The sequence below is a fragment of the Onychostruthus taczanowskii genome, unplaced genomic scaffold (assembly GCF_017590055.1).
Source record: "Onychostruthus taczanowskii isolate IOZ18803 unplaced genomic scaffold, ASM1759005v1 scaffold115, whole genome shotgun sequence".
In the NCBI taxonomy this organism is placed as follows: domain Eukaryota; kingdom Metazoa; phylum Chordata; class Aves; order Passeriformes; family Passeridae; genus Onychostruthus; species Onychostruthus taczanowskii.
In genome coordinates this window covers 387,820-415,660 of record NW_024498183.1, presented here as the reverse complement: position 1 = coordinate 415,660, position 27,841 = coordinate 387,820, and the positions used below count along the sequence as shown (strand labels likewise).

Here is a 27,841-nt window from a genome sequence, read left to right as displayed (position 1 = left end):
GCCCCCCAAGGATGATGTTATACGCTATCCCAAATGTCCATCCCCTAAGGCTGTATCCCTGGAGGGTCTTTATTGGTCAGCAAATGTATCTACCCTCGGTTTCCTCCCCCCCTTTAAATGTAACCTCGAGACTCCTTTGTCTTGCTCTGAGCACGGCGCACCCTGAGGAGAGGGGCTCCCTGGGGAGCTCCGAATAAACCTTGGACTGGCCCCCTGTTCAGAGTCGGCCTTTTACCCTCCACCGATGTCTCTAGCGTCTCTTCTGCTGCAAAGGCGACTAGCCTAGCTGCCCTCAGTACCCTCGGGGCACCAGAGAGTGTCCCCCCACTGTCGGTCACTTCGGGGCTGCCCCCCCGCTGTTTACCGACCCGGGGCTGGCCGGGGTTCACTGGGAGGCACCCAGAGAGACGGAGACATACATTAACCCTTAAACATCTAGAATAAACCAATGAACATGTTCATCAGTCAGTGTTACAGATGATCACTGGGACCAGTATGTGCTGCAGCATCATCTTCAAAAGCAAGAGGACATTACATAAATATAAGCTGATGCAGAAAATGTACTGGAGAGTCGAAGGGAAAAAATATTGGCTGCAAATTCCTGTAAAAAGACAGAGCTCCCCTCCATCCTTTTTCACTTCCTCAAAAGAGTCATCTAGGTCAGTACTGGTTTGGGATCTTACACCAAGACCTGGAAGGCAGTTGTGGAAGTTCATTCTCCTGACTCTCCTATAGGCTCTGAGGAGCCCCTTTTGCCAACCCAGCTGTTTGCTGTACACCTGCAGGTGGGTGCTCTTTGCTGCCCCTGTTCTGCTTGGAGACAGCTAATGGGAAGAGCTGAAACTGTGAATTACCTGCACAGGAAGGAGAGGACAGGGCAAAGGCACTCAAAAGTCACTGTGACCTGCCAAAGCATCTCTGGCTGTTGTCACTTCCTCCAGACCTGAACTGCCCAACAGTATAAGCAAACATATTACTTAATATGTTACTGTTAGATGTAACCTGTTAAGGCATCTAGACAAATATTTAACTCTCATATGACAGCAAACTTACGTTAACCAAATTTCTTGATGTCCTCTAGTTGGAGAAGTACTAATCTTCAAATACATTCCACAAAAAAAATTACTAAACCATCGGATTTGATTGATCAAAACTATTACTTTTATCTAATAAACCTGATTTTAAAACTTTTTTACTCTTCTTCACACTGCATGTTTCTGACTTCTCTTCACTCTGCTGTCCCCAAGCCCACTTATTTTTATATTGCAAAATCGTTGTTGACTTGCAGGAAAAGTGAATACAAACATTGTTAATCCCTCTTAATCTGATCCATTTTTATTCTTCCAAATCCTCTTGTTCAAGTGATTTTGTATGTTTCTGTCCTTCTTGGTTTGTTGTGGATTTGTTTGCTAGTTTGTTGACAAGAAGAGGAATTTGAAGCCTGCTCACAGGTTTCACTTTGGAAAGTCTTAGGCATGTGCTGGTGGCTGATGAACCTACTTCCTATGCCTACAGTTCAATGCCAGTCCCTCAATGTGAAAATATAACTTCCTTTGCCAAGTGAATGAGTGCCATGATTTAAACATCACCCAGTTTTGCTGAGCGTGCTGCAGGATTTTGGCAATTGGGGATAAACAGGTAACAGAATTACAACTAAAGTTATTATATGTGTACATTTAATTTGCCCCCTTTATAAAGTAGTTCACGTTTTTACCACCCGATAGAAAACATTTTTGGTTGATCTCAAAAGTCATCTGGACATGATCCTCGGCAACTCTCTCCAGGTGGCTTGGGAATGTGGGTTGTATCAGATAGCTTCCTGAGGTCCTTTCCCACCTCAGCCATCCTGGGGTTCTGTGAAAATGAGGACATATCCCACAGTTTGACTGGAACGTTCAGCCGTGAAAGACTCTTTCACAAATGTTTTCTCTTAACCTTTCACTTAATCTCTTTAAGCCCTCCACTGTTTGAAACACTTTGCAATTATTGGGTCTGTAGCAATGGAAGTCTAATGTTGTTGATTATGTGGGAGCCATTGGGCCTTTCCATACTGGCAGAGCCATGTTCAATTATTTTACTTTATGAATTATTAGACAGAAGTTAATACCTTTCTGTTAAATGCTACATTTAAACTAAGTGGGACATATCCCTCCTTGCACTGTGTAGTAACAATTTTTTGTATTGTGGTCCTATATTTACTATGGATAATTTATCTTTCATGGATGGCTGCCCCTTTTTTCTGCAAATGCTTTTACCTACAAACTTACTGTGTATACACTGAAAGTGCTGAAAGTACATAGCTAAGGAAATTACTAACAGAAAAAAAAAAAAGAACTAATCTAATTGCATTTCAATGTACTTATTGGGCTGTTGACTGCAAAGGTAAATAACTTTTGTGGCCACTGCTGAAAAAAACCAAACAAACAAAAAAACTTTTCTGCCAAAGTGAATGTTTGATTTGTATTACTTTTTGAGAAGATGCCAGTCAGTTTGCTGCTGTGGTCTTCACAGATGTTGAGTGTGCTGGCCAATACATTGACATGTGTGTAGACCAACAGTGAAATTGTATGGCTGCCCAGACCCATGGCAAAATCCCCCTTGGCTTCCATGGATGCATGTCTCACTCACATGGTGAACACTCAGGGAATCTCTAGTTGAAGTCAATAGTTTGTGAAGCCTTTGGGAATGGCCTGAGCAAAGCCAGGTTAACCTTGTGGGGAAGACTGAGAGCTGTGCCAGGAAGATGGTAGGGATGGAGGGAGAAAGTCCCGATTTGCCAAGGATGGGATCCAGCATGGTCCTACAGGGTCTCTTGCCATGACTGGCCTCCTGCTGGCTCTGGTGGCAGGACCACATCAGCGGTCTTGGTGGTGGAGAGCCACCCACCCTACTGCTGTGGCCGCTTGTCTTGGTCCTTGTTGTTATGAATAAAAGTTATATATATTTTTTTTAAGGTTGCGGAGTTAAAACAAGGAGAAGGGTGTGACATCAGAACTAGTATGCAGATCAGAATGCATTTCACTGAATTTTGTAACTTTCCAGGAAAAAAACCCTAAAAACAATGAGCCAACATAGAATTAAAAGACCTAAGTGATGTCTAAGGATGAGGAACGTAGTCCAGTACCTGCTAAGATCCTTTTCACTTTTCACCCTAACCTAAAAAGATGTTAACTAGAGAGAGGACCCGAAATGTTAAACCGAAAAGGTGGAATCTCCTAATCTCTCGTGAGGACGGAAGCCCCAGCTCTGCCTGCAGACCAGCGGACAAAGCTGCATCACCCTCCTCCTCCGTGCCACTCCTGGGAGCGACTGCGGCGTGGGCACGACCCGTCGGTTTCTCCCCACCTGAGCTGATTGTTTTTAATAAAGGCATTAAAAAGGAGAAAGATCTCCTGCCCACTTATTTCACTTGTGGTACGGCTGTTGCCTGCCCGCACAAAGGGTTGGCTCTGTTTGCATCTTGTGTCCATCAGAAACCATCTGCCATCACGGGAAGAGCAAGAACAACTGCGTTAGCAGACGTGGAGACAGAGATTGCAGCGAGCTGTCTTCCATCACACCTCAGAGCCTTACAGCGCCATGGGTGTGGCAATGCCACGCTCCCGGGTGGTGTCGCCAGAGAGGCCCTGTGCCTGGGCCCTGCCCCGTGTCCCTTCTGGCCCAGTTGTCGCGTCCCAGCCCAGCCCTGCCATGGCGCCAAGGTGTGTGAGCCCCACCCCCAGGAGCGCGGCCAATGGGAAGCCTTCCCACCAGGCCTCGCCTTGCCCCAGTGGCCAGCGGGGTGGGCGGGGTTTCCAGAATGCAGCAGATGCAAATGAGGCTCCACCCATCCTGCCATGAACTCCAGTGCTGGGTGGTCATGTGGCAGCCTCGTGTGATGGTCAAGGTGTCATCAGGCTCCTCCCCGGGGTGACGTCACAGCTCTCGCGAGAGCCCTCAGTACTGCCCCTCAGAGGTGTGAAGGGGCGCAGGTGAGCCCCAGGCTGGGCCCCGCCCCCACACGAGGTCCCGCCTCTAACCCCGCCCACCCCATTCGGAGAGCCAATGACAGCGCTGGCTGAGTCTCTCCCCATTGGCTGGCTGCCTGCCATGCAAATGAGCCTCGGCGTCATTTCCTCTGGTAGATCGAGCGCCATTTTCTCTTTCTGGCGGTTGATGCGGCGCGGGCGGCGCGCGGGCGGCGGGCGCTGAGGGAGGCGCGCGCGGAGCCCCGGCCATGCCGCCGCCCCCCCGGGGCGCGCATTGAGCGCGGCGCCGCCGCCAGGCCGGGAGGCGGGGCCGCGGAAGCGGTGGCACCGGGCAGCGCCGGGGACAGAGCCGGAGCCGTGAGCGGCGGGTGGCGGCGGCGCGGGATCGCGGCGGCGGTGGCCGCAGAAGGAGGAGGAGCGGGAGCAAGAGCCAGGAGGAGGAGGAGGAGGAGCAGCGGCGGGGGCTCCGCCTGCAGCCCGGCCGGGTACGTGCGGCGGGGCGGGGCGGAGGGCGGTGATTCCCCGGTGGCTGCGCGATTTCGGCTCGGTGGGCGCTGCGAGCTCAGAGCGGTTTCCCCGAGCGGGCGGGGAGGGACTGGACGGGACGGGTCCGGCGTGGCCCCGTCGGACGAGGCGTTTTACGCGGGGATGCTCCCCCGCTGCCTCGCCGCTGCTGCGGGCTGTGAGCAGCTCGTTATCACCGCCCGTCTTGAGTGTTGGTGATTTAATTCTAGGTCGCACTTCAGCGATGGAGTGTCTTAGGAGCCAATTTAATAGTTTGCTTTGAAGTCTGGATTAATAATTTGAGTTGCTTTTAATGAACTGTTTTGGTTTGAATTGTTTTGTGGCAAACTGCGGCAGGGACGGGAGTGGCACACGTACAGAAGCAGCACTTCATCACCGGTTAATGGAACCAGTTAATGGGACGCAAAATTACGTTGGATATCCTTGTGGTGCCTCAGCAATGCATATATTTAGAAAGAAAGTTTATGAATAATGTAAACAAACACAGCTCACACAATGTAAGCCGTGAAAGCCATTTGAATGTGCTTGCTTTGTGGTCGAGAGCAGGTAATGGGGAGTTCCAGTTGTCCTGGTTTGTAAACAGAATAAAAGACACGTGTGTAACTTCTGCTGCAGCCGAGTCCTGTACTGTCAAAGTTATGAGCAACTCACTTTCAGCAGATAATGTTTCGATGGGTTAATTACTTGGGAAGAATTGGATGTTGTCCTTAACAGTCTTCTGTCAACCAAAAATTTGTGTTTGTTAAAAACAGTTGTAAAGAGCTATAATGAAATACTTAAAAACATTCCTGGGATATTGAATATATTCTAGAAATCCTAGTGCTCCTTTTAATAAACTTAATCTTTAATTTTGATTAAAAAAGATTAGTTTCTTTAGCACAATATTTAGAGGAACTGGGTAAGAAATAAAGAATATGGTAATCTGTAATAAGACTTATTATAAGGTATAGTGTATATGATAAGCTGTAATAATTTATGTGGTTTATTTCATGGAGGTTTTGTGAAAAACAACATCCCCCACAAATTACAGCAAATCTTTGGAAACAAGAGCACACACAATTTTGGTACATCTTATGTTTTTCCATTGGGAATTCCTGGATTTGGGCTAAGTCTTACTGAGTGCTGGTGGAGCTGGTTTGTGTTTGAACACTTTAGTTCTTCTGAAACCTGTTGCATAGCCCTGGGGGGGTTCAGTTCTGTCCCCTTTCTGACTTGTTAAGGTTCTGGATTGTCTGTGCTGTGGACTGTTGTGTGCATTTGTAATGTGCAAAGTCTTCGAGTCACACCAAGCTGATGAGTGCAGCACAAATGCAGTGGTACTTCCCCCTGGAATAGCTGACTCTTCTGCTCACATACACATGGGGCTGACAAATCCTGCAGGATTTGAGTGGGCTCCGTCAGATGCTTACATCACCTAGGATGAGCTTGGATCGTGCTGGATTCAGGTTCTGGCCAGTGCCCAGAAGGGACTCCCAAGGGAGTCAAAGTATGGTGTGAGTTAGTGCTTTAGGAAGGCTCCAGGAGTTTAAATGGTGTAGTGTCCCTTAGCCTCTTCTCACCAGTCTTGGATAGCAGGGACTTGGTTGTGTGTTAATGAACCATCACAATAGTTGTTTAAACCACAGTAGCTGTATTTAGTGATCTAAATTTAATACGTTAGGAAAGATGCAGGTTGTGCTGTATCTCAGTCTATACCATCGCATATCTTGCTGCTCTTCATTGTGTGTTAGCAGCTGTTGAATGATGGTCGTCTTGGTGTTGGGCAGGGTGACCTTTTTAACAGGTATGTGATTTATAGCCATGAAAAGCGCAGAATTATTGCGACTCTTAAGAGATCTGTGATTTGAAATGCCTGGAGGTTTCTGATGCAGCTGGACAAAGAAGAGTTAAATTTTTTTTCTTACTTGAGATTTCTATTAAGTTGCTCTTGGATAGAAATTTGGATATAAGAAGATAAACTACTTTGACCAGATCTGCTCTTTGTAAGTTTTATTAGAATATATTTTAAATTATAACAGATTAAACAATGAACGAGAATAGCATCCATTCTGTTTAATCAACTTTTTCTTTAGGAAGCTTTCTTCCCTCTTCCTGCATAGGTTGGATAAGCTTTGATGGTGCTGATGTACTTGTAAATCTGGTTAGGTCTCTTTCAGAAGGCAGAGATAAGAGCCCAGGAAATGGAACTGACCATGTAGTGTGTGGTTGAGCAGATAGATAGATAGATACCCAGGTGTGACTTCTTAGAGGATATGCAGGCTTACCAGAAACAAAATAAAATTGGTGAGGGTAAAATTTGGTATGACCGAGCCAAACTCTCATTCTTCTAGGCAGTTTCTTTGTGCACCTGTCCTCCTAGCTGCTCTCTGCCATCCAGTGTTCTTGTTCCTTGGGTTCTTGAAAATAGATTACATGCGTTCATTCTGCTTTCAGGAATGAAGCAGTTTTTATTGTTTTCTGAACTAATACTGAATTGTCAATTTCTAATTTACTATAATGAAAATAATTTGTGGGGACCCTGGGAGGCATTCCCTGGGTTGGGGAGACACAAGAGGCTTTCCTCATGGGCTGTTGGGACCCCATTGGCTCCTTCCCCTGTTACTGTGTCCCTCAGCCACTCTCTCCCTATTCTCCTATTGGCCATCATCTTTGTACTGCCCAAGAGCACGGTTCAGCCCCTGCTTCTGGGGAGAAGGAGAAACCAGGACTCCCCTCATGAGTGTGCCTTGGACCCTGAACATCTCTCTGTGTGACTGAATTAAACATCTGTGGATACCATGCAAAGGCCCTTTTTGCTTCCTTACCCTGGACTTCACTAGCAATATTCTGGCCACAGCATAATTTTGTGTTGGTGCTTGTCAGTTCTGAAAACTGCTGAAATACAAGTTGGTAAACAAACCTTTCAAAATACTCCAATCCAAATATTCCCAACCTGTGCATTTTTATAAAGACCCTATAGAAGGTAGAAACCTTACAAAAAGAACGAAGAGATTACAAAAATCTCTTTCTCAGTTACTAATGACAGTTACTAGATAAAAGTTACAATAACTTAAGAATGATTCAATTTCCAAGGCAGATACTATGAAAGGACAAAGTTCCATTAGTCTTTCATAATTTCCCTGCTTAAAGCAGTTCTTTGAGCAACAAGCAAGTGAAGACCAACCACTTAGGAATGCATCTGGAGATCTTCTGGTGTCTAGATGGGTTTCATTACAGCTGTTTTCTCTGTGGATCTTCAAACATTCCTCTTTTCCTGAAAACTCTAGAAATGCCTGGATTTTGCAGGAAGTATTTGCGTGCTCTTTGAAGGCACATATATGCATCTTCCTTTTGCCAGCTCCATACCAATTCCATTTTCATTTGCTTGCAAGTGCCTACTTCCTGTAGGAACACAAACAAAAGTGGTGCTGATTTCATGTAAGGAATAAAGCTCTCGATGTGAACACAGTCTGTCACTGGAGGAGGTTGCTCAGGGAGGCTGCCAAACCTGACTGGCCAAAACAGAGTGCCCTGGCTGCAATAAATGATTGAGCCTGCTTATAGGAAGCTGGACTGGGTGTCCTATCGAGGTTTCTTCCAAGGTGAATGAGAATGTTTCTAGAGAAGTAGAATGAATAGGAATTTAGCATTTTGTGATGACTTCTCACTTTGAAGAGGTGCACTGTTAGTGTTTTCCCCTTTTTTTTTTGTAATGCAGAGAAAAAATAGTAAAAGGTAGTTACTTTAAAAACTAGTGTCTTTGTCTACCAGTACAGGTACTGTGCAGACTGTTACCTTGTCTTTTAGGCTAGTCTTAAAATACTGCAGTACTGCTGGAAGGGAAGAGTTGCATTTGTGATCTTTGGAAAGTCAAATGTAGTTAGTTGGGTGTTACAATCTATGGTAACAAATACAGAAATGAAACAAACCCGTAGTGTTGAATAAAGCTCCACTGGGTATATCATTATGGAGATGTTAGCTGAACAAGCAACAAATAGGAATGGCTCGATGGCTAAAATGCCTGAGCGAGAGTTGGATGGCCTTCTTAGAACTGAATTTGAGACATCAGCTCTAAAATTTTTCTTTTATTTTGCTAAAAACTTGACTTGGTTCTGTTTAAGAAGTGGCACTAGTCTGAAAGCTCAGTGGATGATCAGGTTTTTTGGAAACAACAATTAAAAGCCGTGACGGGTAAATTTTTGTCTTTTAGACAGGCAGCACAGTAATACGATAAAGACTCTTGGTAACCCTTGTTCAGTTTAACTGCAGTCCTTTAGTGTTGAATTTGCTGATTAAGAATGGAATGTGGGCCAACAAATTCATGGAACCAAAGTGCAAACTAAAGCTTGAGGAATGTCCAAAATAAAAGAAAAATTATTAGTATGAAAAATGTGGATAATAGATTTCATAATAATCAAGGAATTAAACTGAGGACTTGAGGGAATAAGCTTAGAAGGTTGATCTTTTGTGACCTTTATGATGGGATCTAATGGATAGAGAGACTCCAAGAGGGTAGATTTAGCTTGGATATTAGGAAGAAATTCTTAACCGTGATGGTGGTGAGGCACTGGCAGAGGTTTTCCAGAGCAGCTGTGGGTGCCCCATCCCTGGAAATGTTCTAGGCCAGGTTGCATGGGTCTTTGAGCAATCTGGTCTAATAGGAGGTGTCCCTGCCCGTGGGAGTAGGTCTGGAGCTAGATGATCTTTAAGATCCGTTCCAACCCATACTATTTTCTGGTTCTGGTGTGAGATCCTTTAAGATCCTTACTTCCAAGAACATTTAAATACCTACTGAATAACATTGCATGTGATTGCACACAGTGGCCTTTTGAAGACGAACTTTTTGAAAACTGGAAAGTAATTTCTATTCAAGATTTTTCTGGTATGGTGGAGGTTTTATTGTGTTTTTCTTTCTCCTGGATAAATAATTTAAGGGTAATTAATAATTTTATTCTGCATTAATAATTTCAGAATGATTACTGATTAAGAGAACTGTTGAGGTACATAGGGTACATATGCCCCTATTGACTGTTTCTTATTTGTGAGCTAGACATACTTCAACAAATGCCTGCATCACCTTCTTCTGGAGCATCAGTGTATGAGTTGGAAGACTGAGATGGGGAAACTGTTTCCATTGGAGCCTAATGTATTGAACCATATTTCCTTCTGGCTGATCACCACTGGGCATGGTGGTGTCCAGTCAGCTCTGTTGTTAACCTACACTGGACTGTGGGGTTGATGTGCATAACCTACTGTCATAGAGGGACTGATCTTAAAGCTTTAACTAGGGACTCTGCAAATTCCTGATGACTTTAAAAAGAGTATTTTATGTCAGATTTTTGCTCATTGCATTTTGAGAGAATGCCAGACCGGTTACTCTGATTTATTCCATTCTGTATAGGTTCCTGTTCTACACCCACCCTGATGGTATCAGAATGTCTTCTGGACTTGGTGATAAAAAACATTAGAAAACAAGACTAGCGTCTGTCAAATGGGGTTCTCTCTCCATTTCTCTCTACTACACACCTTTCCTTTCAGGGGAGAAGAAGCAAAGAATAGTATGTGAGTTGTTTGAATTTTAATCATAAACCCTTCAATTGTATGTTTTGTACATAAATTAAGGTTTGGGGTGGTTACATACAGGCTGGAATGTTTTTTATATGGTTTGTGGATTTTTGGGATTTTTTGAGGCTTAGCTTGTAGTTAGTGTCTTATGTGCAGGGGGATTTTGCAGCTATTTGCATGAAAGTCCTATCATTCAAAGCAGAGCTTTCATGTTGGCAGGGAGCTTGCTTTTTTTGGTAAAGTACAGCTTTTCAAGACATTTGAGACTGTATGTACTGAAGTACTGTTTGGAGATTTCCTCTTGTTTTATTTTTTTTTTTTTTTCTTTTTCCTGTTCAGGTGTGTCCTGAATGGATGAATTGTTTAGCAATAAGAGCTAAGATGTTGCAAATGCTCCTGGATCCTTTGTCATCTATTTAAACACCAAATACTGGAGAAGCTTCCAGTGACCTTTTTCAGTGCAGGCTTAGGGTTAGGTTTTGCATTCTGTGTCCATTGTAGTTTCTTAAAGCTCAGTCTAATCTTCCTGTAATCTAGGAAGGAGTTGACGAAGACTTTTTTTACTTCTAAAGCTGAGCCTGTGGAGATACCTTACAAGTTTACAAAAGTAGAAGCTTTTGCAGGAAATCTAAGATTTTACTAGCAATCATATTTTAAGCATGTACATGGTTGATAGCAAACAAAATTATCAAAAAGACTTATCATCTTGATGCTAAAATTTAAGGTGAAAGGTGTGGAATTTCTCCTTAAATGATACGATAATAATTTTCTGAATAGAACTTAATAAAATTCTGGAGTTCATGTTCTTTTACAAAAACCCTACAAAATCAGTGTTCCTGCCATGTAGATACAAGGAGATCTGAAAGAAAAATTTGGAATTTTCTGTAGATAGAAGAAATATAAAGATCCCCCCCTCCCATTACATTCTGTTTCCTTTAAAATCAATCAGCTGTTCTACTTGGGAAATGCTAATGAGCCCACTTCTTTGAGTTAAGGATTTTGGGGTTTCATGTTTAAGAAATGGCATCTTGGCCCATATCAGCAAGAGTGTCCAGCAGGACTGGGGCAGTGATTGACCCTGTGCTCAGCACTGGTGAGACCTCACCTTAAGTGCTGTGTCTAGTTTGTGCCCCTCAGTACAGGAAAGACATTGAGGAGCAGGAGTGAGTTCAGAGAAGGGCAGTGAAGCTGGGGAAGGGTCTGGAGCACAAGTCTAGTGAGGAGTAGCTGAGGCAGCTGGGGGTGTTTAGCCTGGAGAAAAGGAGGCTCAGGGGAGACCTTATCACTCTACAGCTGAAAGGAGGCTGTAGCCAGGTGGGGGTTGGTCTCTTCCCCCAAGTAACAAGTGACAGGAAAGGAGCAAGTTGCACCAGGAAAGGTTTAAATTGGATATTAGGAAAAACTTCTTCAGAAAAAGGGTTGCCAAGCACTAGAATGGGCTGGCAAGGGAACTAGTTCAGTTCCCATTCCTGAGGTATTTAAGACATGTAGTTGTAGTGATGAGAAGCATGGGTAGTGACTGTGGTGGGTTAATATTTGAACTCTATGACCTTAGAGGTCTTTTCTAACCTAAATATTTCTATTCTCTGACTTTGCAGATTTTAGTTCTTATTTTAACACGCTTAAATGCTAGTACCTGTGTTCAAGTATTTAGTCTGTTTTTTCATTCCTTTTTATTTTTCCTCTTCTTTTTTTTTTTTTTTTCCTTTGCTTTATTTTTTCGTTGTTGTGGGTTTTTTTTTCCCCCCAGGAAAAGTGCAAAATGTTTCAAATTCCTGTTCAAAACCTTGATAACATAAGGAAGGCTCGAAAAAAGGTGAAGGACATTCTTCTGGATCTTGGGCTTGACAGCTGCAGGGAATTGTTGAAGGTAAAGTATTTGAAGGAATGTAAACCAATCTGAAGTGTAAACTCCTGACAAATATTTCACTTTCTGGTGTATATGATAGATTTTTGGTCCTTACATCACATCAGGGGTTACTGGCTGCTCATACTCAGAGCATGAATTTGGTGTGTTAGTATTTAACAGTGCAAGAGGGTATATTTCTTAACAAGATGTGTCATAGATGGCGCCTCATATTCTGTTAGTAATGTTTCAACAAAAAGAAACAGTACAGCTTTAGGAAAAAATTACCATAGAATAATGAATTGTTACTTGTGTGCAATGCAGCAACTTTTTTCAATTCTTTTAAGATTTCAAACAGATGAGGACTTGAGTCTCCTCAAAGACATCCCATCACGTATTAAGGGCAAGCTTCTGAAGGGACATACAAATCATCTGTGTTTCTGAAAATGGATAAGCCTTTAAACTTTGTGTCTGGTGAAAAATACCAAAATGATCTTACCAAATTGTAGTTTGGTTCCGTATCTTAAAAAGTATATGCAGGTGTACTGGGGTGATTAAAATAAACCTTGTACCACTTTTGCCACTTCGAGAAGGAAATTTGTGCATCAGTCAGGGAGAATGCACACCATCAGATTGGCAGCCCAATACCAGAAAAGGTGCAAACACAGCAATGTAACTCAATTTCTTAACAATAGTGTGTTTCAGTGAGCTGGTGCACAGGCTTTTTTGGCTGTTGAATACATTCACGCCTTCACGTTGACAAGAGGTTGATTGCTTCTATATGGCAGTACTAAAGTAGATATAACACCCTGTAAGGGTGCTGTTATGTCTTCTGTGGTGGTTTCTTTCTGAAGCTGTATAAGTAATTGGAAAAAAAATGTTCAAGACCACATGCATGACTTATTTTGGAACCTTCTTTGTTACTGCAGTTGAACTGTTTTGTATATATCTAAATATTGTAATAGCTCAAGGAAAATCATAATGTCTATTAATTTCCATTTACTTGCTGTTTTTATTTTGTTAATATTTTGTAATCACACTTGTAACTCAGGAGCTGAGTCTGTCTTGACCGTTGGAAGCAGGAATGTTTTGATGGTGGCAGGTTTTTAGCATGAAATTGCTTGTGGTCTTTTTGATTGTTGCATGAACTTCAATGATAAATAAGTAATAAGTTGTTTTGTATTTGGTTGGGTTTTTGGTTTAATGTGCATTTAGTTGGTTTTGCTTCATTTTTAAGTAAAAAATGGTGGTGGGAAACTGTCATGGATTGACACTGGCACAATGCCAGTACTCCCGTGAAAGGTGTATTCCCCAAAATGGTTACTGTGAGATGTGACCCGGGAACAGAACAAAGCAGGCTCTAACTTGGGAATGGAGAGAAAAAAACCCCAACACTTTATTAATCTACATAGACACAAAAAGGAAGGGGAAAAAACTACACACACAACAATCCACAATAGAACACACTTTCAAAACACTCCTCCTCCTCCCCCCAGTCCTCTAACATTCAAAATCCCCTCTAACACATTAATTCTCCACCCAATACCCACCTTTCACACAAGCTCCCCGTTGGTTTGACCATAACTTCCCAAACCCTCACTTCCGGGTCAAACCACGACAGAAACCCAGCAAACATTTCCACTGTAGAAAAACCTCTATGAAATTAGGGCCAAAAAATACTGTATTAAGTTTTTCTTTTTGCAAATAATTCTCGCTCAGCCAAGGTCATAACTTCAGTTTGTTTTTTCTGGGTAATCTGGGGCTGGTTTTGGTGCAACTTTAGCAGTATAGCTTGATCTGTACTTGGTTCATATGATGAACTTGATCTGTACTTGGTTCATATGATCTTTTTGGTAGCATGGGATGTGTGAGGTTTTAATAAAACTTAGAATCTTAGAAGGCCTGAGATTGAAGGCACCTTGAAAACCACCTAGTGAGAAGCACCTGAAGCTTGTTTTCTCAAATATTGAGATGGATTTCTGGACTCTTTATGAAGGGGCTGGACAAGAAATGGATTGAAATATGATATGCTACAAACATGACCTGAATCTTGTCTTGCGCTATTGTAATAAGGCACGAAAATGGACAATAGTTAGTGAGGAAGATGAAGGAATGTAATGTATGACTAGTACCTCTCTGTACTAGTCATACAGGATTAGTTTTTAGGCTAATTGATCTCTGCTAGGAAGAAAACATGAGCATTTTGGCTGGAGTACTAGTTTGATTCTCCAGGTATTTTGTTTAAGTACCGATAGCCACCACCAAAAACGGACAGCGTATCACCCCCGGGCAGTGATGAGGGTGAACGTGGAACCTGGCTTCGCTAAGACCAGATCCTCCCCGTCCACACATACTGCTCCGAGGATGCAGTTCTTATACGGTTTAATTTGCCTGCGGCCAGTAGTCCTTTGTTTCTTTCCAAGTCTCTCATATTCAAGTTGGTTTCTTTTCTCTGTCCAAAGCTGCACAAAAACCTCAACCAAGAGCAGAATCGTTGTCTTCCCATGTTCCAGTAACCCGGCATTCAGGTCCGAGGTGCCAATGGCCCTCAGATAGGCATCGCCCCGATTTCCCGGACTTGGGTATTCAGGGTCCGGGTGTCAATGGTCCCCCAATAGGCATAGCATCTGGTGCCATCCTTTGGGCGTAGGGTTGTTGGCCACTTCCCGTCTTGGCAGCTACAATCTCATGCAAATGTCCATCTGCCGCAGTTTTGCAGTGCGTCTCCAGGCTGGATTTCTTAACCTGAAGGGAATGAGAGGAACTCCCCCCGCCTCCCCTTCTTCTCTTCCCCGGTTTATTTTATTTATATCAACTGACACACCATTTATTCCCATGAATTACTACCCGTATTTCTAACATCTAACATGCTGTGATCTTTAGGGGCCGTGAAGGTGATTGGAGGGCTGGAGCACTTCTGCTCTGAAGCTGAAGACATGCTGAGAGAGCTGGGATTTTCAGCCTGGAGAAGAGAAGGCTTTGGGGAGACTTTATTGCAGCCATTCAGTACCTGAAGGGGGCTCAAAAAGGAGGGAGAGGGACTTTTGATACAGACAGATAGGGACAGGACAAGGGGCATAGGGACAGGACAAGGGGCAGCAGTGTTTTAAACCGGAAGAGCATAGTTTTAGATTAAATGTTAGGAATAAATTCTTTATTCAGAGGGGGCTGAGGCACTGGTACAGTTGCCCAGAGGAGCTGTGGATGCCCCATCCCTGGCAGTGTTTAAGGCCAGGTTGGATGTGGCCCTGGGCAACCTGGTTTAGTGAGTGGCATCCCTGCCCATGATGGGGGGGGCTGGAACTAGATGATGTATAGGGTCCTTTCCTACCCAAACCATTCCATGATGCTGTTCTATGAGTCTCTGTCTTCATTTAAACTCTTAGCTTTTTATGTTTTTGTTAAGGAAAACCATGGTAGTTTTAATACAGAGGGGAGAACAGTTCTTAGTTTAAAAATGTTTTTCTCTTCAACTTAAAAATACTTATTATGCATAAGGATTAGTCAGGCTTCTCAGAGGGCTTTGTTCCTTTTCCTTTGCCTGCTTTCGTCCCCACCTGGAAGTGGGTAATGTGGAAAGGTCATAACTAATTAGTAGATCTTTGTTAAAGCAAGTGTTCAACAGCCATTTGCACCACTGAGGAGTTGTATTGATAAGAATGCTTATTTTTATTAGTAGATATTCCTCTGTAGGAAACAGCCATTTCAGCAAAATTATCTAGTTGTATTTCCTGTGTTTGGCTTGTGGGAATCTGATGTTTAAGTGTAGAAGCCTGTCACTCAAACCAAAACCAGAACATGCTTCAGATAAGCCATAACTTTAAAAAAACTTTTTTACAGTGTGTGATTCACTCCAGCGTGTTCGACTGAAAAAGTTTTAGTAAGTCTCAAGTCTCTTCATTTTCTCTATCAGAAATAGTTAACTAAAATTCTGGGATTTCTCTTGTTGCATGAAAGGGTTTTTCTAAGGTTCCTGGGGGTTTTGTGGTTTGTAATTTTTTTTTTTTTTTTTTTTTTGGTTGGTTGGTTGATTTTTTTGTTGATTGGTTGAAGGGCAAATACATGACTCATTCAGTGTCTAGGGTTGATTAGATGGAAGGGGATTTGTTTATTGTTGCCCTGAGCTTTTCTGGTTTCTCTGAGCATACTTGATGGTTGAAAAGTGTATTGCAAACTCAGCTGCTACTTTTTTCTAAATTCTTAATGAAGTTAAAATCAAATTATCACTGGCATGATGTTCTGGCTTACTGTAATCTGCTGAACACGTAGGAATGCTCATATTTGCACGGTGCAAATGGACAAGAGCCTAGTGCAGACAGAGCCTGCATTCAGTAGGATTAAGTATTTTTTTGATTGTTGAAACTTTGTTGCTCCTTGTTGCTGACTATATTCTGTGTGGCTGCTAAATTTTACATAACACAAACTAATAAGTTCATGAATTCCACTCCTTTTGTAAGGTGATCTGGTCTTAAATGTTATTTGTTATCTGCTTCTGCTGTTGCAATGGGGGTTGGTGAAGAGGTGAAAATCATGCCTTCTCGAAGTATCTTCAGAGTTTTGAGTGAAGAGGGATTTGTGAAAAGGAAGAATGTGAGGGGAGGAGATAAAAGTTTTCTGTGGGTAAAGCCTGGATTTGTAGCCTGTGTTCCATCCAAGGCATTCTGAGTGTGCTGTTGAATCTAGTTTAGGGTCTTCAGAAATCCCTAGTAAACGGGAATATAGCTTGAGGGTTTGAGGGGTTTCTTTTTGTTTTTTGTTGTTTTTTTTTTTTCTCCCATTAAGTTTGTATTTAAATATGTGTGGGTCTCAGAAATCTGGAGATGAACTTAGTATTTTTAGGATAGTAGCTGGCTTTGGCTTGAGGGATGCAAACTGCTCTGATGGGATTATTAAAAGAAGGCTGTAAGGACAGTTGCTTTCCCTGACACAATTGTTGTAGACACAGTAATGCTGTGCTTTTGTAGCTTCAGGAAAAGCAGCTCTTGAAAATCAGCTTTTGTGAATGTTTTGTTTTTCCAAGTCAGAAGTGTAACAGTGTTATGCAGATTTAATACTAAAACCTGTTGCAAAGTAAACTGTAGTGGTAAGTTAATAAAGCAATGAACTAAGCAATGAAATATTACCAGTGAAGGAGGAAGAAGGTAGAGAGGAAAAATACTTTGAGTGTTCACTGTGAACTTGGCTGGAAGCAGTGGAATTCAAGTGTAAATATTTTCACTCCCAATATTATTTTCAGTAACTATGAAATGTTCAGAATTCCTACTCTGTTATTAGGCAGTCACATGAACAAATATTTGAGGTAAAATAAATCAAAGCTGGTCAAAGAAGTAACTCTTTGAATGGAATTTAGAGACTTCCAAGTTACCCTGTTTGTGTGGATTTTTCTTTTTTATTTTTCCTTATTTCCTATTGACAATTTCTTTATATTCAGAACAGACTCCCTCATTTTAATTTCTTGTTTTTTATTTTACTTTTAGAATCTTAAAAGTTTTGATGCAGGTGAAAACTACTTTTGTAATACTTCATGGAGTGATGTCTCTCCTTGGGACCCTGTGGGCAAAAGGAAGGTATGTATCTTTATCACACAACTTCTGGATAAATGTGTTGTGTGGAGTTGCTGAATTTGACAGTTTTCAGAAATTTGAATGCAGCTTTTTAATGGAAAAAAATAGCTTTAATATTTGTTTTCTAAGGGCTGTTAGTCAGGGAATAATCTTACATTTCCTCTTTGTTTTTCCCTGTAATGCAGGTGGTTGTGAGGACTTCAGTTATCATTTTCAGTCTTTAAGGATACAACCCTGAACATCAGTGTTTAAGATGTCACACTAATATTTTGCCTTTTTAGCCTAACCTAATATGTAGTCTTCGCATGGTCTTCTGTACAACATGACTCCTGTTTCATTGGAAGGGTGAAAATGTGATTGCATAGATGCAAGTGGATTAAGATAAATTATTATTAGTACCTTGGTATGGGGTGGCATTGAAAAACTTTCCAGTTATATTTGTGTATGTGAAACAGATTTTAGTTCTGTGTAGCTAGATTCCACAAGAAAGGCAGGATTGATGTGAACAATTCCATAATTGTATATAGTAGCAAGTTGCTAATATGCTGTGTCTAGAGCAATGGAGTATGTCCAGAAAAAAATGCAGACTTGTCAGTCTTGCTGAAGAGTCTTGAGGCCCCTGATGGCCTTCTTTGGAAGACCTGTCAATGAAATTCAGTGTGGAATTGATAACATGTTGCTGTGAAACAGGTTGTGTTCCAAACTTTGTCTTTTGGATACTAACCTTGTTTGTATCCATTTCCTTTAAACAATTTTGGTTTATTAATGTATATCATTTACATATCATCCTGACTAGATTTGGGAGAAAAGAAGCTGGGCCTTCAGGATGTTCTATTCCAAAGTTGTTGCCATAAGGGGAAAGTAAATTGTTTCCTCCTGTAAACTCAGTAGGCTGGAGAAGATGTCTGTGTAGGTGAAGTTGGTGGTTTCCACCATTTGTATTATTTTTAGGGAGACATTAACAGTTCTGGCACACCTTGGTTTTTTTGGAGGATGTTCTGTCTTTCTGCATGATTCTGGGTTGTGGGGAATGTGAGACTACACAACAAAAAGTACTACTATATTCTTGGGTAGGCTCTTTGAAGGAGGGTTAATTGAGTTTACTGCAATGTCTCTAATAAGTCTTCTTTTTGATTCCATTTATACAGTCAAAGGTTGGTCAATCTCTAAGATGCTGTGTTTTTCCTAAGTGGCTTGTAATTTTTATTTGTCAAACTTTCTATAAAATCGGCGTGCCATTGGTAGGTTTTGGTGAACCTGAAAAAGCAGGTGAGTGAACAGAAAAAGCAGATGAGTACGCAAGGAGAACATGCTGGCAGAATGGTTTGTAAAGGGTTTGTGTGGAGGAGCTCTGTTTCATACAAAGAATATCAAAGCAGCGTATTTCCACCTGCTTCTGTTCAGCTGAAAGAGAATTGTTTGGAGTTCTTCCTTTGTCAATTTACTCCTTCAGAAGTAGTGAGGCGTACCTTCTGGTAATGTTCTGTGTGCTTCATTAGTTCATTAGGGTCAGTGGCCTTTCTCTAGGCAGGGTACTTCAAGATTCGTGCATCTGCTAATTTGCTTTGTTGCTGTTTACTAGAAGCTAAGATTAGACACCTAAAGAGTATAAATAGAGGATAATTCAGTGATAGCTTAGCAGCATGCTTCTTCAGCAGCCTTAGCCAGCCAGTGGCATTGTCTGGCCCAGTCTTTTGAATTGGGAGATTAGATTCTGGTTATCATCAGGAGACCTCGTAGTGCAGTATTCACATTCTCTGAACAGAGACATAATTCTCTCTCCCAGGATTTTTCTTGGGAAAGGCAGTGAGAAAGCTCAGAGAAGGGAATGAAAACAATTCTTATCTCTATTCACTGCTCCTGTTGTTGGGTACATGTGTAGTGTGTTATGGAGATTGTTTACCGAAAGGGATTTGTTAATTGGATTCTGCTGATGGTTGTTTGGACTGATTGACCAGTTGGACTGTTTGACTGTTGTGACTGTCTGGAAAAGGTCACAGGTTTTTCTTTAGTACAGTGTAGTTTAGTATAGTATTAGTGTAATATAATACAGCTTACTAAAGCACTTGTTCAGTCCTCTGAATCATGGAGTCAGAGCACATTATACCCTGGCTGGAGGACGCCCAGCCTTGATACTCCTGGTACTGCTAGGAGATGCCTGGCTGTTGTCTGTAGATGGCTGACTGTAACCTGCATGGTTATATGACATGGCAAAAAAAAACCCATCTGCAGGTGTTGTGTTGCTGTTCTTCATGGTATGTCAGTGAGATGTATGTGGGTGATCTAACTGGACTGGATGTTGTAGTGGCAGAACAGCTTGTTCACTTTGGGTTCTGTTTCATGAGAGCAGAAATCAGTGAGGTGAAAAACATGTCTGAGGGAACAGACAGATTCCACTAGATTTTTGAGTGTGCAGATTTGTCACGTGGATGTGGCTATGACTGATTCTGTAGTTTTTGGCAGTAGCCAGGGTTAACTTCCTAGGAAGTTGATCAGAAAAAATGGTTAATGGGGCTATCAGCTTTTCAGAAAGAACAAATGATGTTCATATGGATATGAAAAGCAGTGCTGTCATGTGACATATTACTGAGGGAGCAAGTCACTGGTTAGTGCAAGATAGATATGTTTTTAAGCTGTTAAAATACTTTTCTGAGAGGAATGTGTATGCTCTATACTGAGCGTTTTTGAGGAAATTGCACAAAAAATTACTATGATGGGATGTCCAGTATGTATGAGTTAATATAAATTGTATGTATGAGTTAATACATCGCTGCTTTATCATAACAGGGGGTTTTACTACTTTCTATTATTATTTTGGCTCCAAAAGAATATTCTTTAAAAAATTGTTGTTTATGGCTTTGTTGGGATGGTCTGGAGAGTGTTCAGTGAAGAATAGGGTGTTGCAATACAGAAAAAGAAATCCTTGCCTGTAGAAGCTGAAGGGGGTCGGGACAAACACAGATGAGAGATCGCTGAAGCTAGGTCTTGGGACTTGCGGTTTATTGCAGAGGGCGTGAGTGCAGGGGCCCTGCTTGGAGCTGCAAGCTGCAGCTCAGAGAAGGCCCCAAAGAGAGAGGTAAAGAGAGCGGTAGAGACAGAGAATGAATGCAAGAGTGTGGTAAAGAAAGGATAGAGAGAATGAATGCAAGAGTGTGGTAAAGAAAGGATAGAGAGAATGAAGAGAGAATGTATGAATGGTTCTTGTTACAATACAATAAATCTTCTGTGTTGAATATTCTAATTCTTACTAAGCAGTCTAATACAAGATACAAATCCTATAGCATTTACATACAGCCTATAAGAATCATTACATTACCATACTGTGTTACATTTAAACCCTAAAAACTACTCTTTGGACACCTTCTGCTAAGCTGGTAGGGTCTGCTCTGACCCTTGGACCTGTCTGCAAGCAGAGGGTATTGTTTCATCAAATAGGGATTACCTTCAGCCGGCCATACTATTGTTTTCCAGTTGTTCAGTAACTAAGGTATCTCAAAGCTTGCTTTCATTTCCATCTCACTTATAGTTTCCGTATTCTCAAAATCTTTTGCCAGAGAATCATATTTATAAGGCTTTCCTGTATCATCTTCCCCAACACTTGCCTGTTCTGCTATTTGTCTTTTTGTCCAGTAGATAGGAATTGGTCCTGAACTAAACAAAGCTTTAAAGGTGTCAGATTAAAAGGGCTGCTATTCCTAAGCTTAACTTCTGTGTGTAGTGGGAATACAGATTCTTCCTGTCTTGTTCTGTGATTCCTGTATTTAAAAACAGACAGGCTTCAGAATTACTTCTTGTGAACTAGGGTAGGAGTAAACTCATGTAAGGCTTCTTAGTAGATTATAATGAAGCAAAAAAGGCACAAATGTTTCTCCCCTTAAGTATGAAATGTTTGAATCTGCTTTTGTCAATACCAGAAGAATCTGAAAAGATACATGCTATACATCCAGTGAAGGCATTTTTGACAGGTGGTAGTAGATTTAAACAGATAGTAGATAGCAGATTTAAACACATAACAAGGGCATAGGAACTGACAGTTTCTAAGAGGATGTTTTTCTTTTGTTTACAGAGATACAGAACAAAGCCATACTGCTGTGGCTTATGCAAGTTCTCATCCAAATTGCTTACTTCTTTCAAGAATCACTTGCATCGCTACCATGAGGATGAAGTGGACCAAGAGATGGTGGTTTCTTGCCCAAAATGTGCATTTTCTTCTCGGCCCAATGTAGTGGGAGAACACATCTGGATGTTTCATTCGTTTAATAAACGAATACAGAACTATACAGTCAGCATTTTGGATGGCATGAAACAGTTTAGGAGTGACATCATAAACTTCACGTGTCTAAAATGTCTATTCACAGACACCTTGTATTACAATATGAAGAAACATGTGCTGTTGAACCATTTTGAAAACTTACTAAGTGCATATTTCGGCGAGAAATGTGATGAAAGTACACAGAATTCAGTTGAGTTCTACTGTAAAAAATGTAATGCTTCTGCAAACAGCCCAGATTCTTTAATGTACCATGTCTTGACAGCTGAAATACACAGAGACCTGGAGAACAAACTTCGATCTCTGATTTCGGAACGTATTAAGAAACCTGGGCTTGTAAAACAAATGCATATTGCTCCAAAGCCTGTCCCAGCTGTAGCAGCAGCTGCCCCAACTGCAGGGCCTGTTGTTGTCCCAGCAGGTTCTGTGACAGCTCCAGGTTGCATCCAGGTTGCATTTCCACAGAATAATCAAAACCAGAGCATGGTGCACACACAAGCAGTTCAGAACACAGTTGGACCAGTGACTGTCCCAAGTGCCTCTGGCAGCCTCCCAAATACCGCCTGTGCTCCTGCCGCTACATCCTCGCAGGTCGCTCTTGTGCCCAGCAATCCTCCTGTGGCTCAGAACAACCTTAGTATTCAGCCGTCACCTTCGCAGGCTGTCATTGTTTCCCACGGGCTCCGTCTTAATCATTCTGTTGGGACCATAAATAGAGCTGTGGCCCCTGCGGTTCTTCCTCTTAATCAGCCTGTCAGGCCTGGGGTCTTTCCTGTTAATCAAACCATTGGGACTATAAACAGTCTGGTTCCAGCTGGAACGCTCCCTGCTACTCAACCTGTCAGCCCTGTGAATCAACCAATTGCACCAGGAGTCCTTCCTGTGAATCAACCAGTTACTCCAGGCATTCTGTCTGTCAGCCAGTCACTTGGGAACATGAACAGATCCATTGATCCCAGGGTCCTTCCTGTGACGCAGACAGTTGGGTCGGGTCTTCTCCAGCTTAACCAGCCTCTTGCCCCTGGGGTGGTTCCTGTCAGACAGCCTGTTGGACCTGGGTTCCTTCAGCTTAATCAACCTGTTGCCCCAGCAGTTATCCCAGTCAATCAGCCAGTTCAGCCTCCGGTTTCTCAAGGCACAGCTTTTTTGACTGCGGGCTCTATACTGAGGCAGTTGATTCCCACTGGCAAGCAGGTTAATGGGATACCTACTTTCACGCTGGCCCCTGTCTCTGTCACTTTGCCTGTACCTCCTGGTGTAGCGACTGTGAGGCCTCCGCAGGTGCCCATCCAGCTCGTGCAGACGGGATCAGTGGCTCAGCTGTCCCAGTCGCCAGCCAATGCTCCCTCTCCTCCCGTGGTTCTGACCTCTGACAATGTATCCTTGCAGGCCTCCCCTCCTGCTGAAACAAGCCAGGCTGTCAGACAGGCCAAGCAGTGGAAGACCTGCCCTGTTTGTAATGAGCTTTTCCCCTCAAATGTCTACGAGGTGCACATGGAGGTGGCCCACAAACCAGTTGAAGTAAAAGTGGAAACTCCAGAACCTCATAAACTTGCAGCTTGCGCATCCTTTCTAAGGATGACAGAAAAGGCGATCCGGTGTTATGCTTGTAAATGTTTTCTCTGTGAGGAAGAGCTCATGAAGCATATCTTCATGCATGGCTTATCTTGCTTGTTTTGCACAGGTACTTTCTATGACTTAAAAAGCCTCGTGGAGCACAACAAAACTGCACACAATGGGAGAAAGGAGTTGCATGCAAGTTACAGCAACAGAGGAATTCAGCTAGGTAACGATGCTCAGGGTGGCCTTGTGTTCCCACACTTCGATTTCAACACAGTGCTACCAGATGAAGACATGGGTGAAAGAGAAGTACATTTGGCAGTGCTTGTTGGAATATATTCAACAGTTCTTGTCCCTGTTTACATCAAAGTGAAACCTCAGACAGCACAAGTGAACAGGAGATGCACCAGAAAAATGTTCACCTGTCCCTTTTGCTTAGGTACATTTGCTGGTAGAGAAACCTATGAAAAGCATTTGAAGGAGAGGCATCATATAATGCCGACTGTGCATACGATTTTAAAGTCTCCTGCTTTCAAGTGCATCCACTGTTGTGGTGTGTACACTGGAAATATGACTCTGACAGCTATTGCTGTACATTTGCTCCGTTGTAGAAGTGCTCCCAAAGACACCAACTCGAGCCTGAAGATGCAGCTTGAGCGCACTGAGAGGAAAGAGCTGCTGTTTGTGAATGGTGAGAAGCATCTTTCTGTGGTACTGAAAAGAAAGCAATCAGATTCCTGCTTTGTTGCAGAAGACCAAAGGAATAAGGAACAGCAGCCTCTGAGCTTAAGTACTGGCATAGCTCTGCCTGCAGAGAACGAAGTAAATTCAGGGGTAGTGCCTTTTAAACGACAAAAGGTTAGGACTGAGATGAGGAAACTTCCTTCTAGTGAGGATCTCCGCTTTCTAGCAGTAGATCCTAATCAGTATGATCACAATTCATATGAGGCACAGAAACAGTTTTTGTCAGACTACTTTCACAAGAGGCCATATCCTTCTAAAAAAGAGGTGGAATTACTTTCCTTGCTGCTATATGCGTGGAAAATTGATGTTGCATCATTCTTTGGAAAAATGAGGAATACATGCTTAAAGGCAATAAAACATCACAAACCATCTGTGCTGCTGGGTTTCAGTATGTCTGAACTAAAAAACATTAAGCACAGTTTGAATTTAAAAGATGGACTATTGGATATGTAACTCAGCTTTTTGTAACAGCTAGAAGCAATCCATAATGGCATACTTAAAATTTAGCAGTTTATTATATTGTTTGTTTTAACTTGCAGACTGGCCTGTTGAAGGGTGCAGTAATACAAGAAGTATGGTTCACTTGTGACTGTTATTGTGAAAGGCACACGTAGCTGTGTATTTTAAAAGCTAAAACCTTCAGACTTAAACATCTGGAATTTGTTTTAGCTTTTTAACTTCCCTGGGGGTAGTGTTGTGGGTTTTTGTTTTTTTTTTGTTTATTTCGTTTGGTTTGGGGGTTTTTTTTGATTTTTTGTTTTTGGCGGGGTTTTTTTTTTGTGTTTTGTTTTTTTCCACTTCCATTTCTTTTTCTTCCCCTCCAGACTCCTATTACATTTTTTATATCACCATGTAAAACCCTCATCCTTGTTAAAACCAAATTTTATTTTATTTTTCAACAGTGTTGTCTTTTCTAAGTAATTAAATGTATAATGTGGGTTAAAATAACAAGGTAAACTATGTGAAAAAGGTGAATTTGATTATTTGTATTTTTAAGTCCTGATATTTTTGGCCTGTTTCTGGTTCATCTACTGAAGCAGTGGCCATTACATCCATTGGCCCTTCAAATTCCCAGTGCGCTGGTAGCTGTGAAATACATGGCATTGTGGTTTTTTCCTTGGTCAGAATACCTGTGCCAGTTTAAATCTGGTGGTCTGTGGTTCCTGCTGAGTATTAACGTGAGGGGCTTTTGGGTGCCCATTGAAGTGTTACAGTGAACTGACTTGAAATGGTTGTGTTATCTGTTAAATAGATCTTGCTAACCAGAAGTGTTTATCCTTTTTATTTGGTGTTGAAGCCTGGTTGTTTACCTATTGTTCAAAGCAGCATTTATTTTATTTTCTTTTTCAAAAAACAAAGCTGCTTTGGAGAGCGTCAAATGGCTTTGATACATGGAGTATATGACCTCTGTGCATGTCACTTATGTGTAGAACCCCTATCCAAATATTACCCAAATTTGGTGAAAAATCTGACATTTTAAATTGCTGTTTCATGAGGTAGTAACAGAGCAGAGCCTACTCCCCAGCAAATTAGATCCCTGGCTTGAAGTCCCTTGGGTCAGAAACGGTACAAACTGAACCTGCATGAATTCGTAGCATCAAGACTTTAAACCGTTGAGTACTCGAGCCCATGATATTCATGTAGTGATTAGTTCTTTTTGGCCTGGAGAGGGCATTGTATAAAACCCAAACAGACTTACCTTCAGTTTGGACTAACATCTCTTGCTGATTACAGAAGAACTGTTGGGGAGGTTCACTTGAGGTGAAGCACAAACTGGTGGCGACATTGAGGCCTTGTGTGTGGTCCTTTCTGGATATGCTTGTTTTCATCTGGCCTGTCAAAAAGAGTGCCTCCAATACCAACAGCCAGATACATAATAAATAACCTATAAGATGCATTGGTTTTATTTCCTCCTCTTCATCCCCGTCTTCCCACCCTCCTTTCTAAGAAGAAAAAATTAAAGTTCACTTGTGCCAGTGTTAGAAGGAAAGGGTGATATGCCCAATGTTATTTCTATTTTTAAGGTAGTAAGTAGACTTTTGCCCTGTGCCCTAGGAACTTTTTAAAGCAGATACAAAATGTTTTATTGATGTTTCTGAAAGGGTGTGACATTTTTAGCAGAATTTGGTGACTTCCTGCCTGAGGGTTTATAAGCTGTTTGGAGTTATATTTTGGATAAAATCCTAATATTTTCATATTTATTGCTTCAAAGACTTTTAATGTATATGTAACAAAAGGTTACTGCTATTTGGAAAAACCTAGTAATTTAATAGCAGTGTTAAATGAACATAAACAATATTTATGGGATCAGTTGCACATCACACCCCAAAAAGTGATTAAGAAACTGTGTTCTTATAGCCTCATAATAGCTCATTAAAAGTTAAAAAATAAAATATACTTGGCCATAGCACACAGTTCATGAAACCTGTTTAGAGGGCCGTGAGTGAGGAAGAGGGATGCTCTCTAGAAGTCCTGAAATGTAGGCATTACTCACTCTTAACAGCCTCTGTCCTGTGAGCCCTGTCATCTTTGAGGCAGTTCTTCTGCTTCTGGTGAGACTCCAGGACTGGGGTTTGGCAGTGTGCATCTGGGAAAGGCTTGCCTTGAATGGGGAACAATTGTAGAGAGAGCAACTGTGGGGAGCTGGGAAGTCATTTCGTGGTCCATCCATGCTTGGGGCACCAAGGGAACAATCCAGTCTTGCCAGAGTTTTCCTACATAGTGTCCAGTGTTGATATTAAATGCTTTATTTATTGGATTTTAATTTCATAGTTTCAAATAAACCATATTTTTAACTTTCTCTTAGGTGTGTGTGCAAATGATTGTCTATCCATCCTCTTCCCTCTTTTAATTCATTCAGAGACTTTTAAGTGAACATTTTTTTGGTGCAAAATGGCTGTTGAAAGAGACAAGAGGAAAGTAAGATGTAGAACTTGGATGTAGATGCTTCAGGTAGATCTTAGTGCATTATAGTAATTATGTATTATCTCAAATACTGGTAGCTGCATTTTTCCCTGGAGACTGATATTCCTAAATCTTGGTACTAATTTGCTATCACTAAGTGCTTGTGTTCTTGTTAAGTGGGTACTGTAGAAATAAAAACCAGATGAATTTTGAAATCTGTAAGTGGTGACTGGGAACACTGTATGGTTGTGGTTTTCAAGAAAACCGAGGAGCTTGAAAACAGCCAAGTTAAAAATCAGTGGCTTTAACTAAATTGGGCTTTTTGCTGTGGGCTTCTCACAGGTGAAGTCATTTGGATAGAAAGTCAGGAAACACAGCTGCCTTGGCCTTGGCCTCCACATGGGTAGTTGCCTCTCTGGCACTTCTCTAAGGACAGACCCTCACACTGCTGGGACATGGGAATGGGAAAACAGTGGAGCTGCCCTCTGCAGCAGGCTTTATGATTACAAGTCCTTGAAGCATGTGAAGGGAGCTCTAGTCCACTGTGAAAGAATCACAGTTGGGAAGAATGCTGGTTGGTTTACAGGATGATTGTTGCAAATACTTGTTTCCTATGGGACTGAAAAAGTCTCAAATACACATGTATTCTGGTTTTGAAATGCATTGGTCTGGAGAGGTGTCCGTGTTTGAGCAATAATACTTTGTTGTGGTGCCTTGAGGTTTTTGCTTGTGAAATAGTGTGATAACTTGTTACTTGAATGTGTGTAGTAGGAATGATTGTTACTGTATTGGTCATGTTTCTTCTACATATGCTCAGGTGCTGGGAGTTAAGTGAATATTGTTTGGTAAACTGATATTTTGGAAGGGACCAATAACCAAAACACCTTTGTGGTGGGTTTTCAATACTGTGTTCCAG

The 27,841-nt window shown here is 41.9% G+C and overlaps 1 protein-coding gene across 3 annotated transcripts; it reads left to right on the top strand.

Moving 5' to 3' along the window:
* Nucleotides 1-4,118: 4,118 nt before the first annotated feature.
* On the top strand, nt 4,119-26,820 carry ADNP2 (ADNP homeobox 2). Of its 3 annotated transcripts, none has more exons than XM_041427457.1 (5): nt 4,119-4,453; nt 9,874-10,030; nt 11,788-11,907; nt 17,361-17,450; nt 21,514-26,820. In XM_041427457.1, exons 3-5 carry the CDS (start codon nt 11,800-11,802, stop codon nt 24,472-24,474), a joined length of 3,159 nt encoding a protein of 1,052 aa, XP_041283391.1. In that variant the 5' UTR covers nt 4,119-4,453; nt 9,874-10,030; nt 11,788-11,799; the 3' UTR covers nt 24,475-26,820. The 3 variants fall into 3 exon arrangements, with proteins under 3 accessions (XP_041283391.1, XP_041283390.1, XP_041283392.1); XM_041427456.1 differs by having other exon boundaries at nt 4,120-4,453; nt 9,874-10,034; XM_041427458.1 differs by lacking the exon at nt 4,119-4,453 and adding an exon at nt 15,724-15,763 and having other exon boundaries at nt 10,015-10,034.
* Nucleotides 26,821-27,841: the final 1,021 nt, after the last annotated feature.

Excerpts from the sequence above, each read along its gene's own strand:
- ADNP2 (XM_041427457.1), top strand. The coding sequence starts at position 11,800 with ATGTTTCAAATTCCTGTTCAAAACCTTGATAACATAAGGAAGGCTCGA. Across the intron at positions 11,908-17,360 it reads GCTGCAGGGAATTGTTGAAG|AATCTTAAAAGTTTTGATGC; the intron begins GTAAAGTATTTG and ends TTTTACTTTTAG. Across the intron at positions 17,451-21,513 it reads ACCCTGTGGGCAAAAGGAAG|AGATACAGAACAAAGCCATA; the intron begins GTATGTATCTTT and ends TTTTGTTTACAG.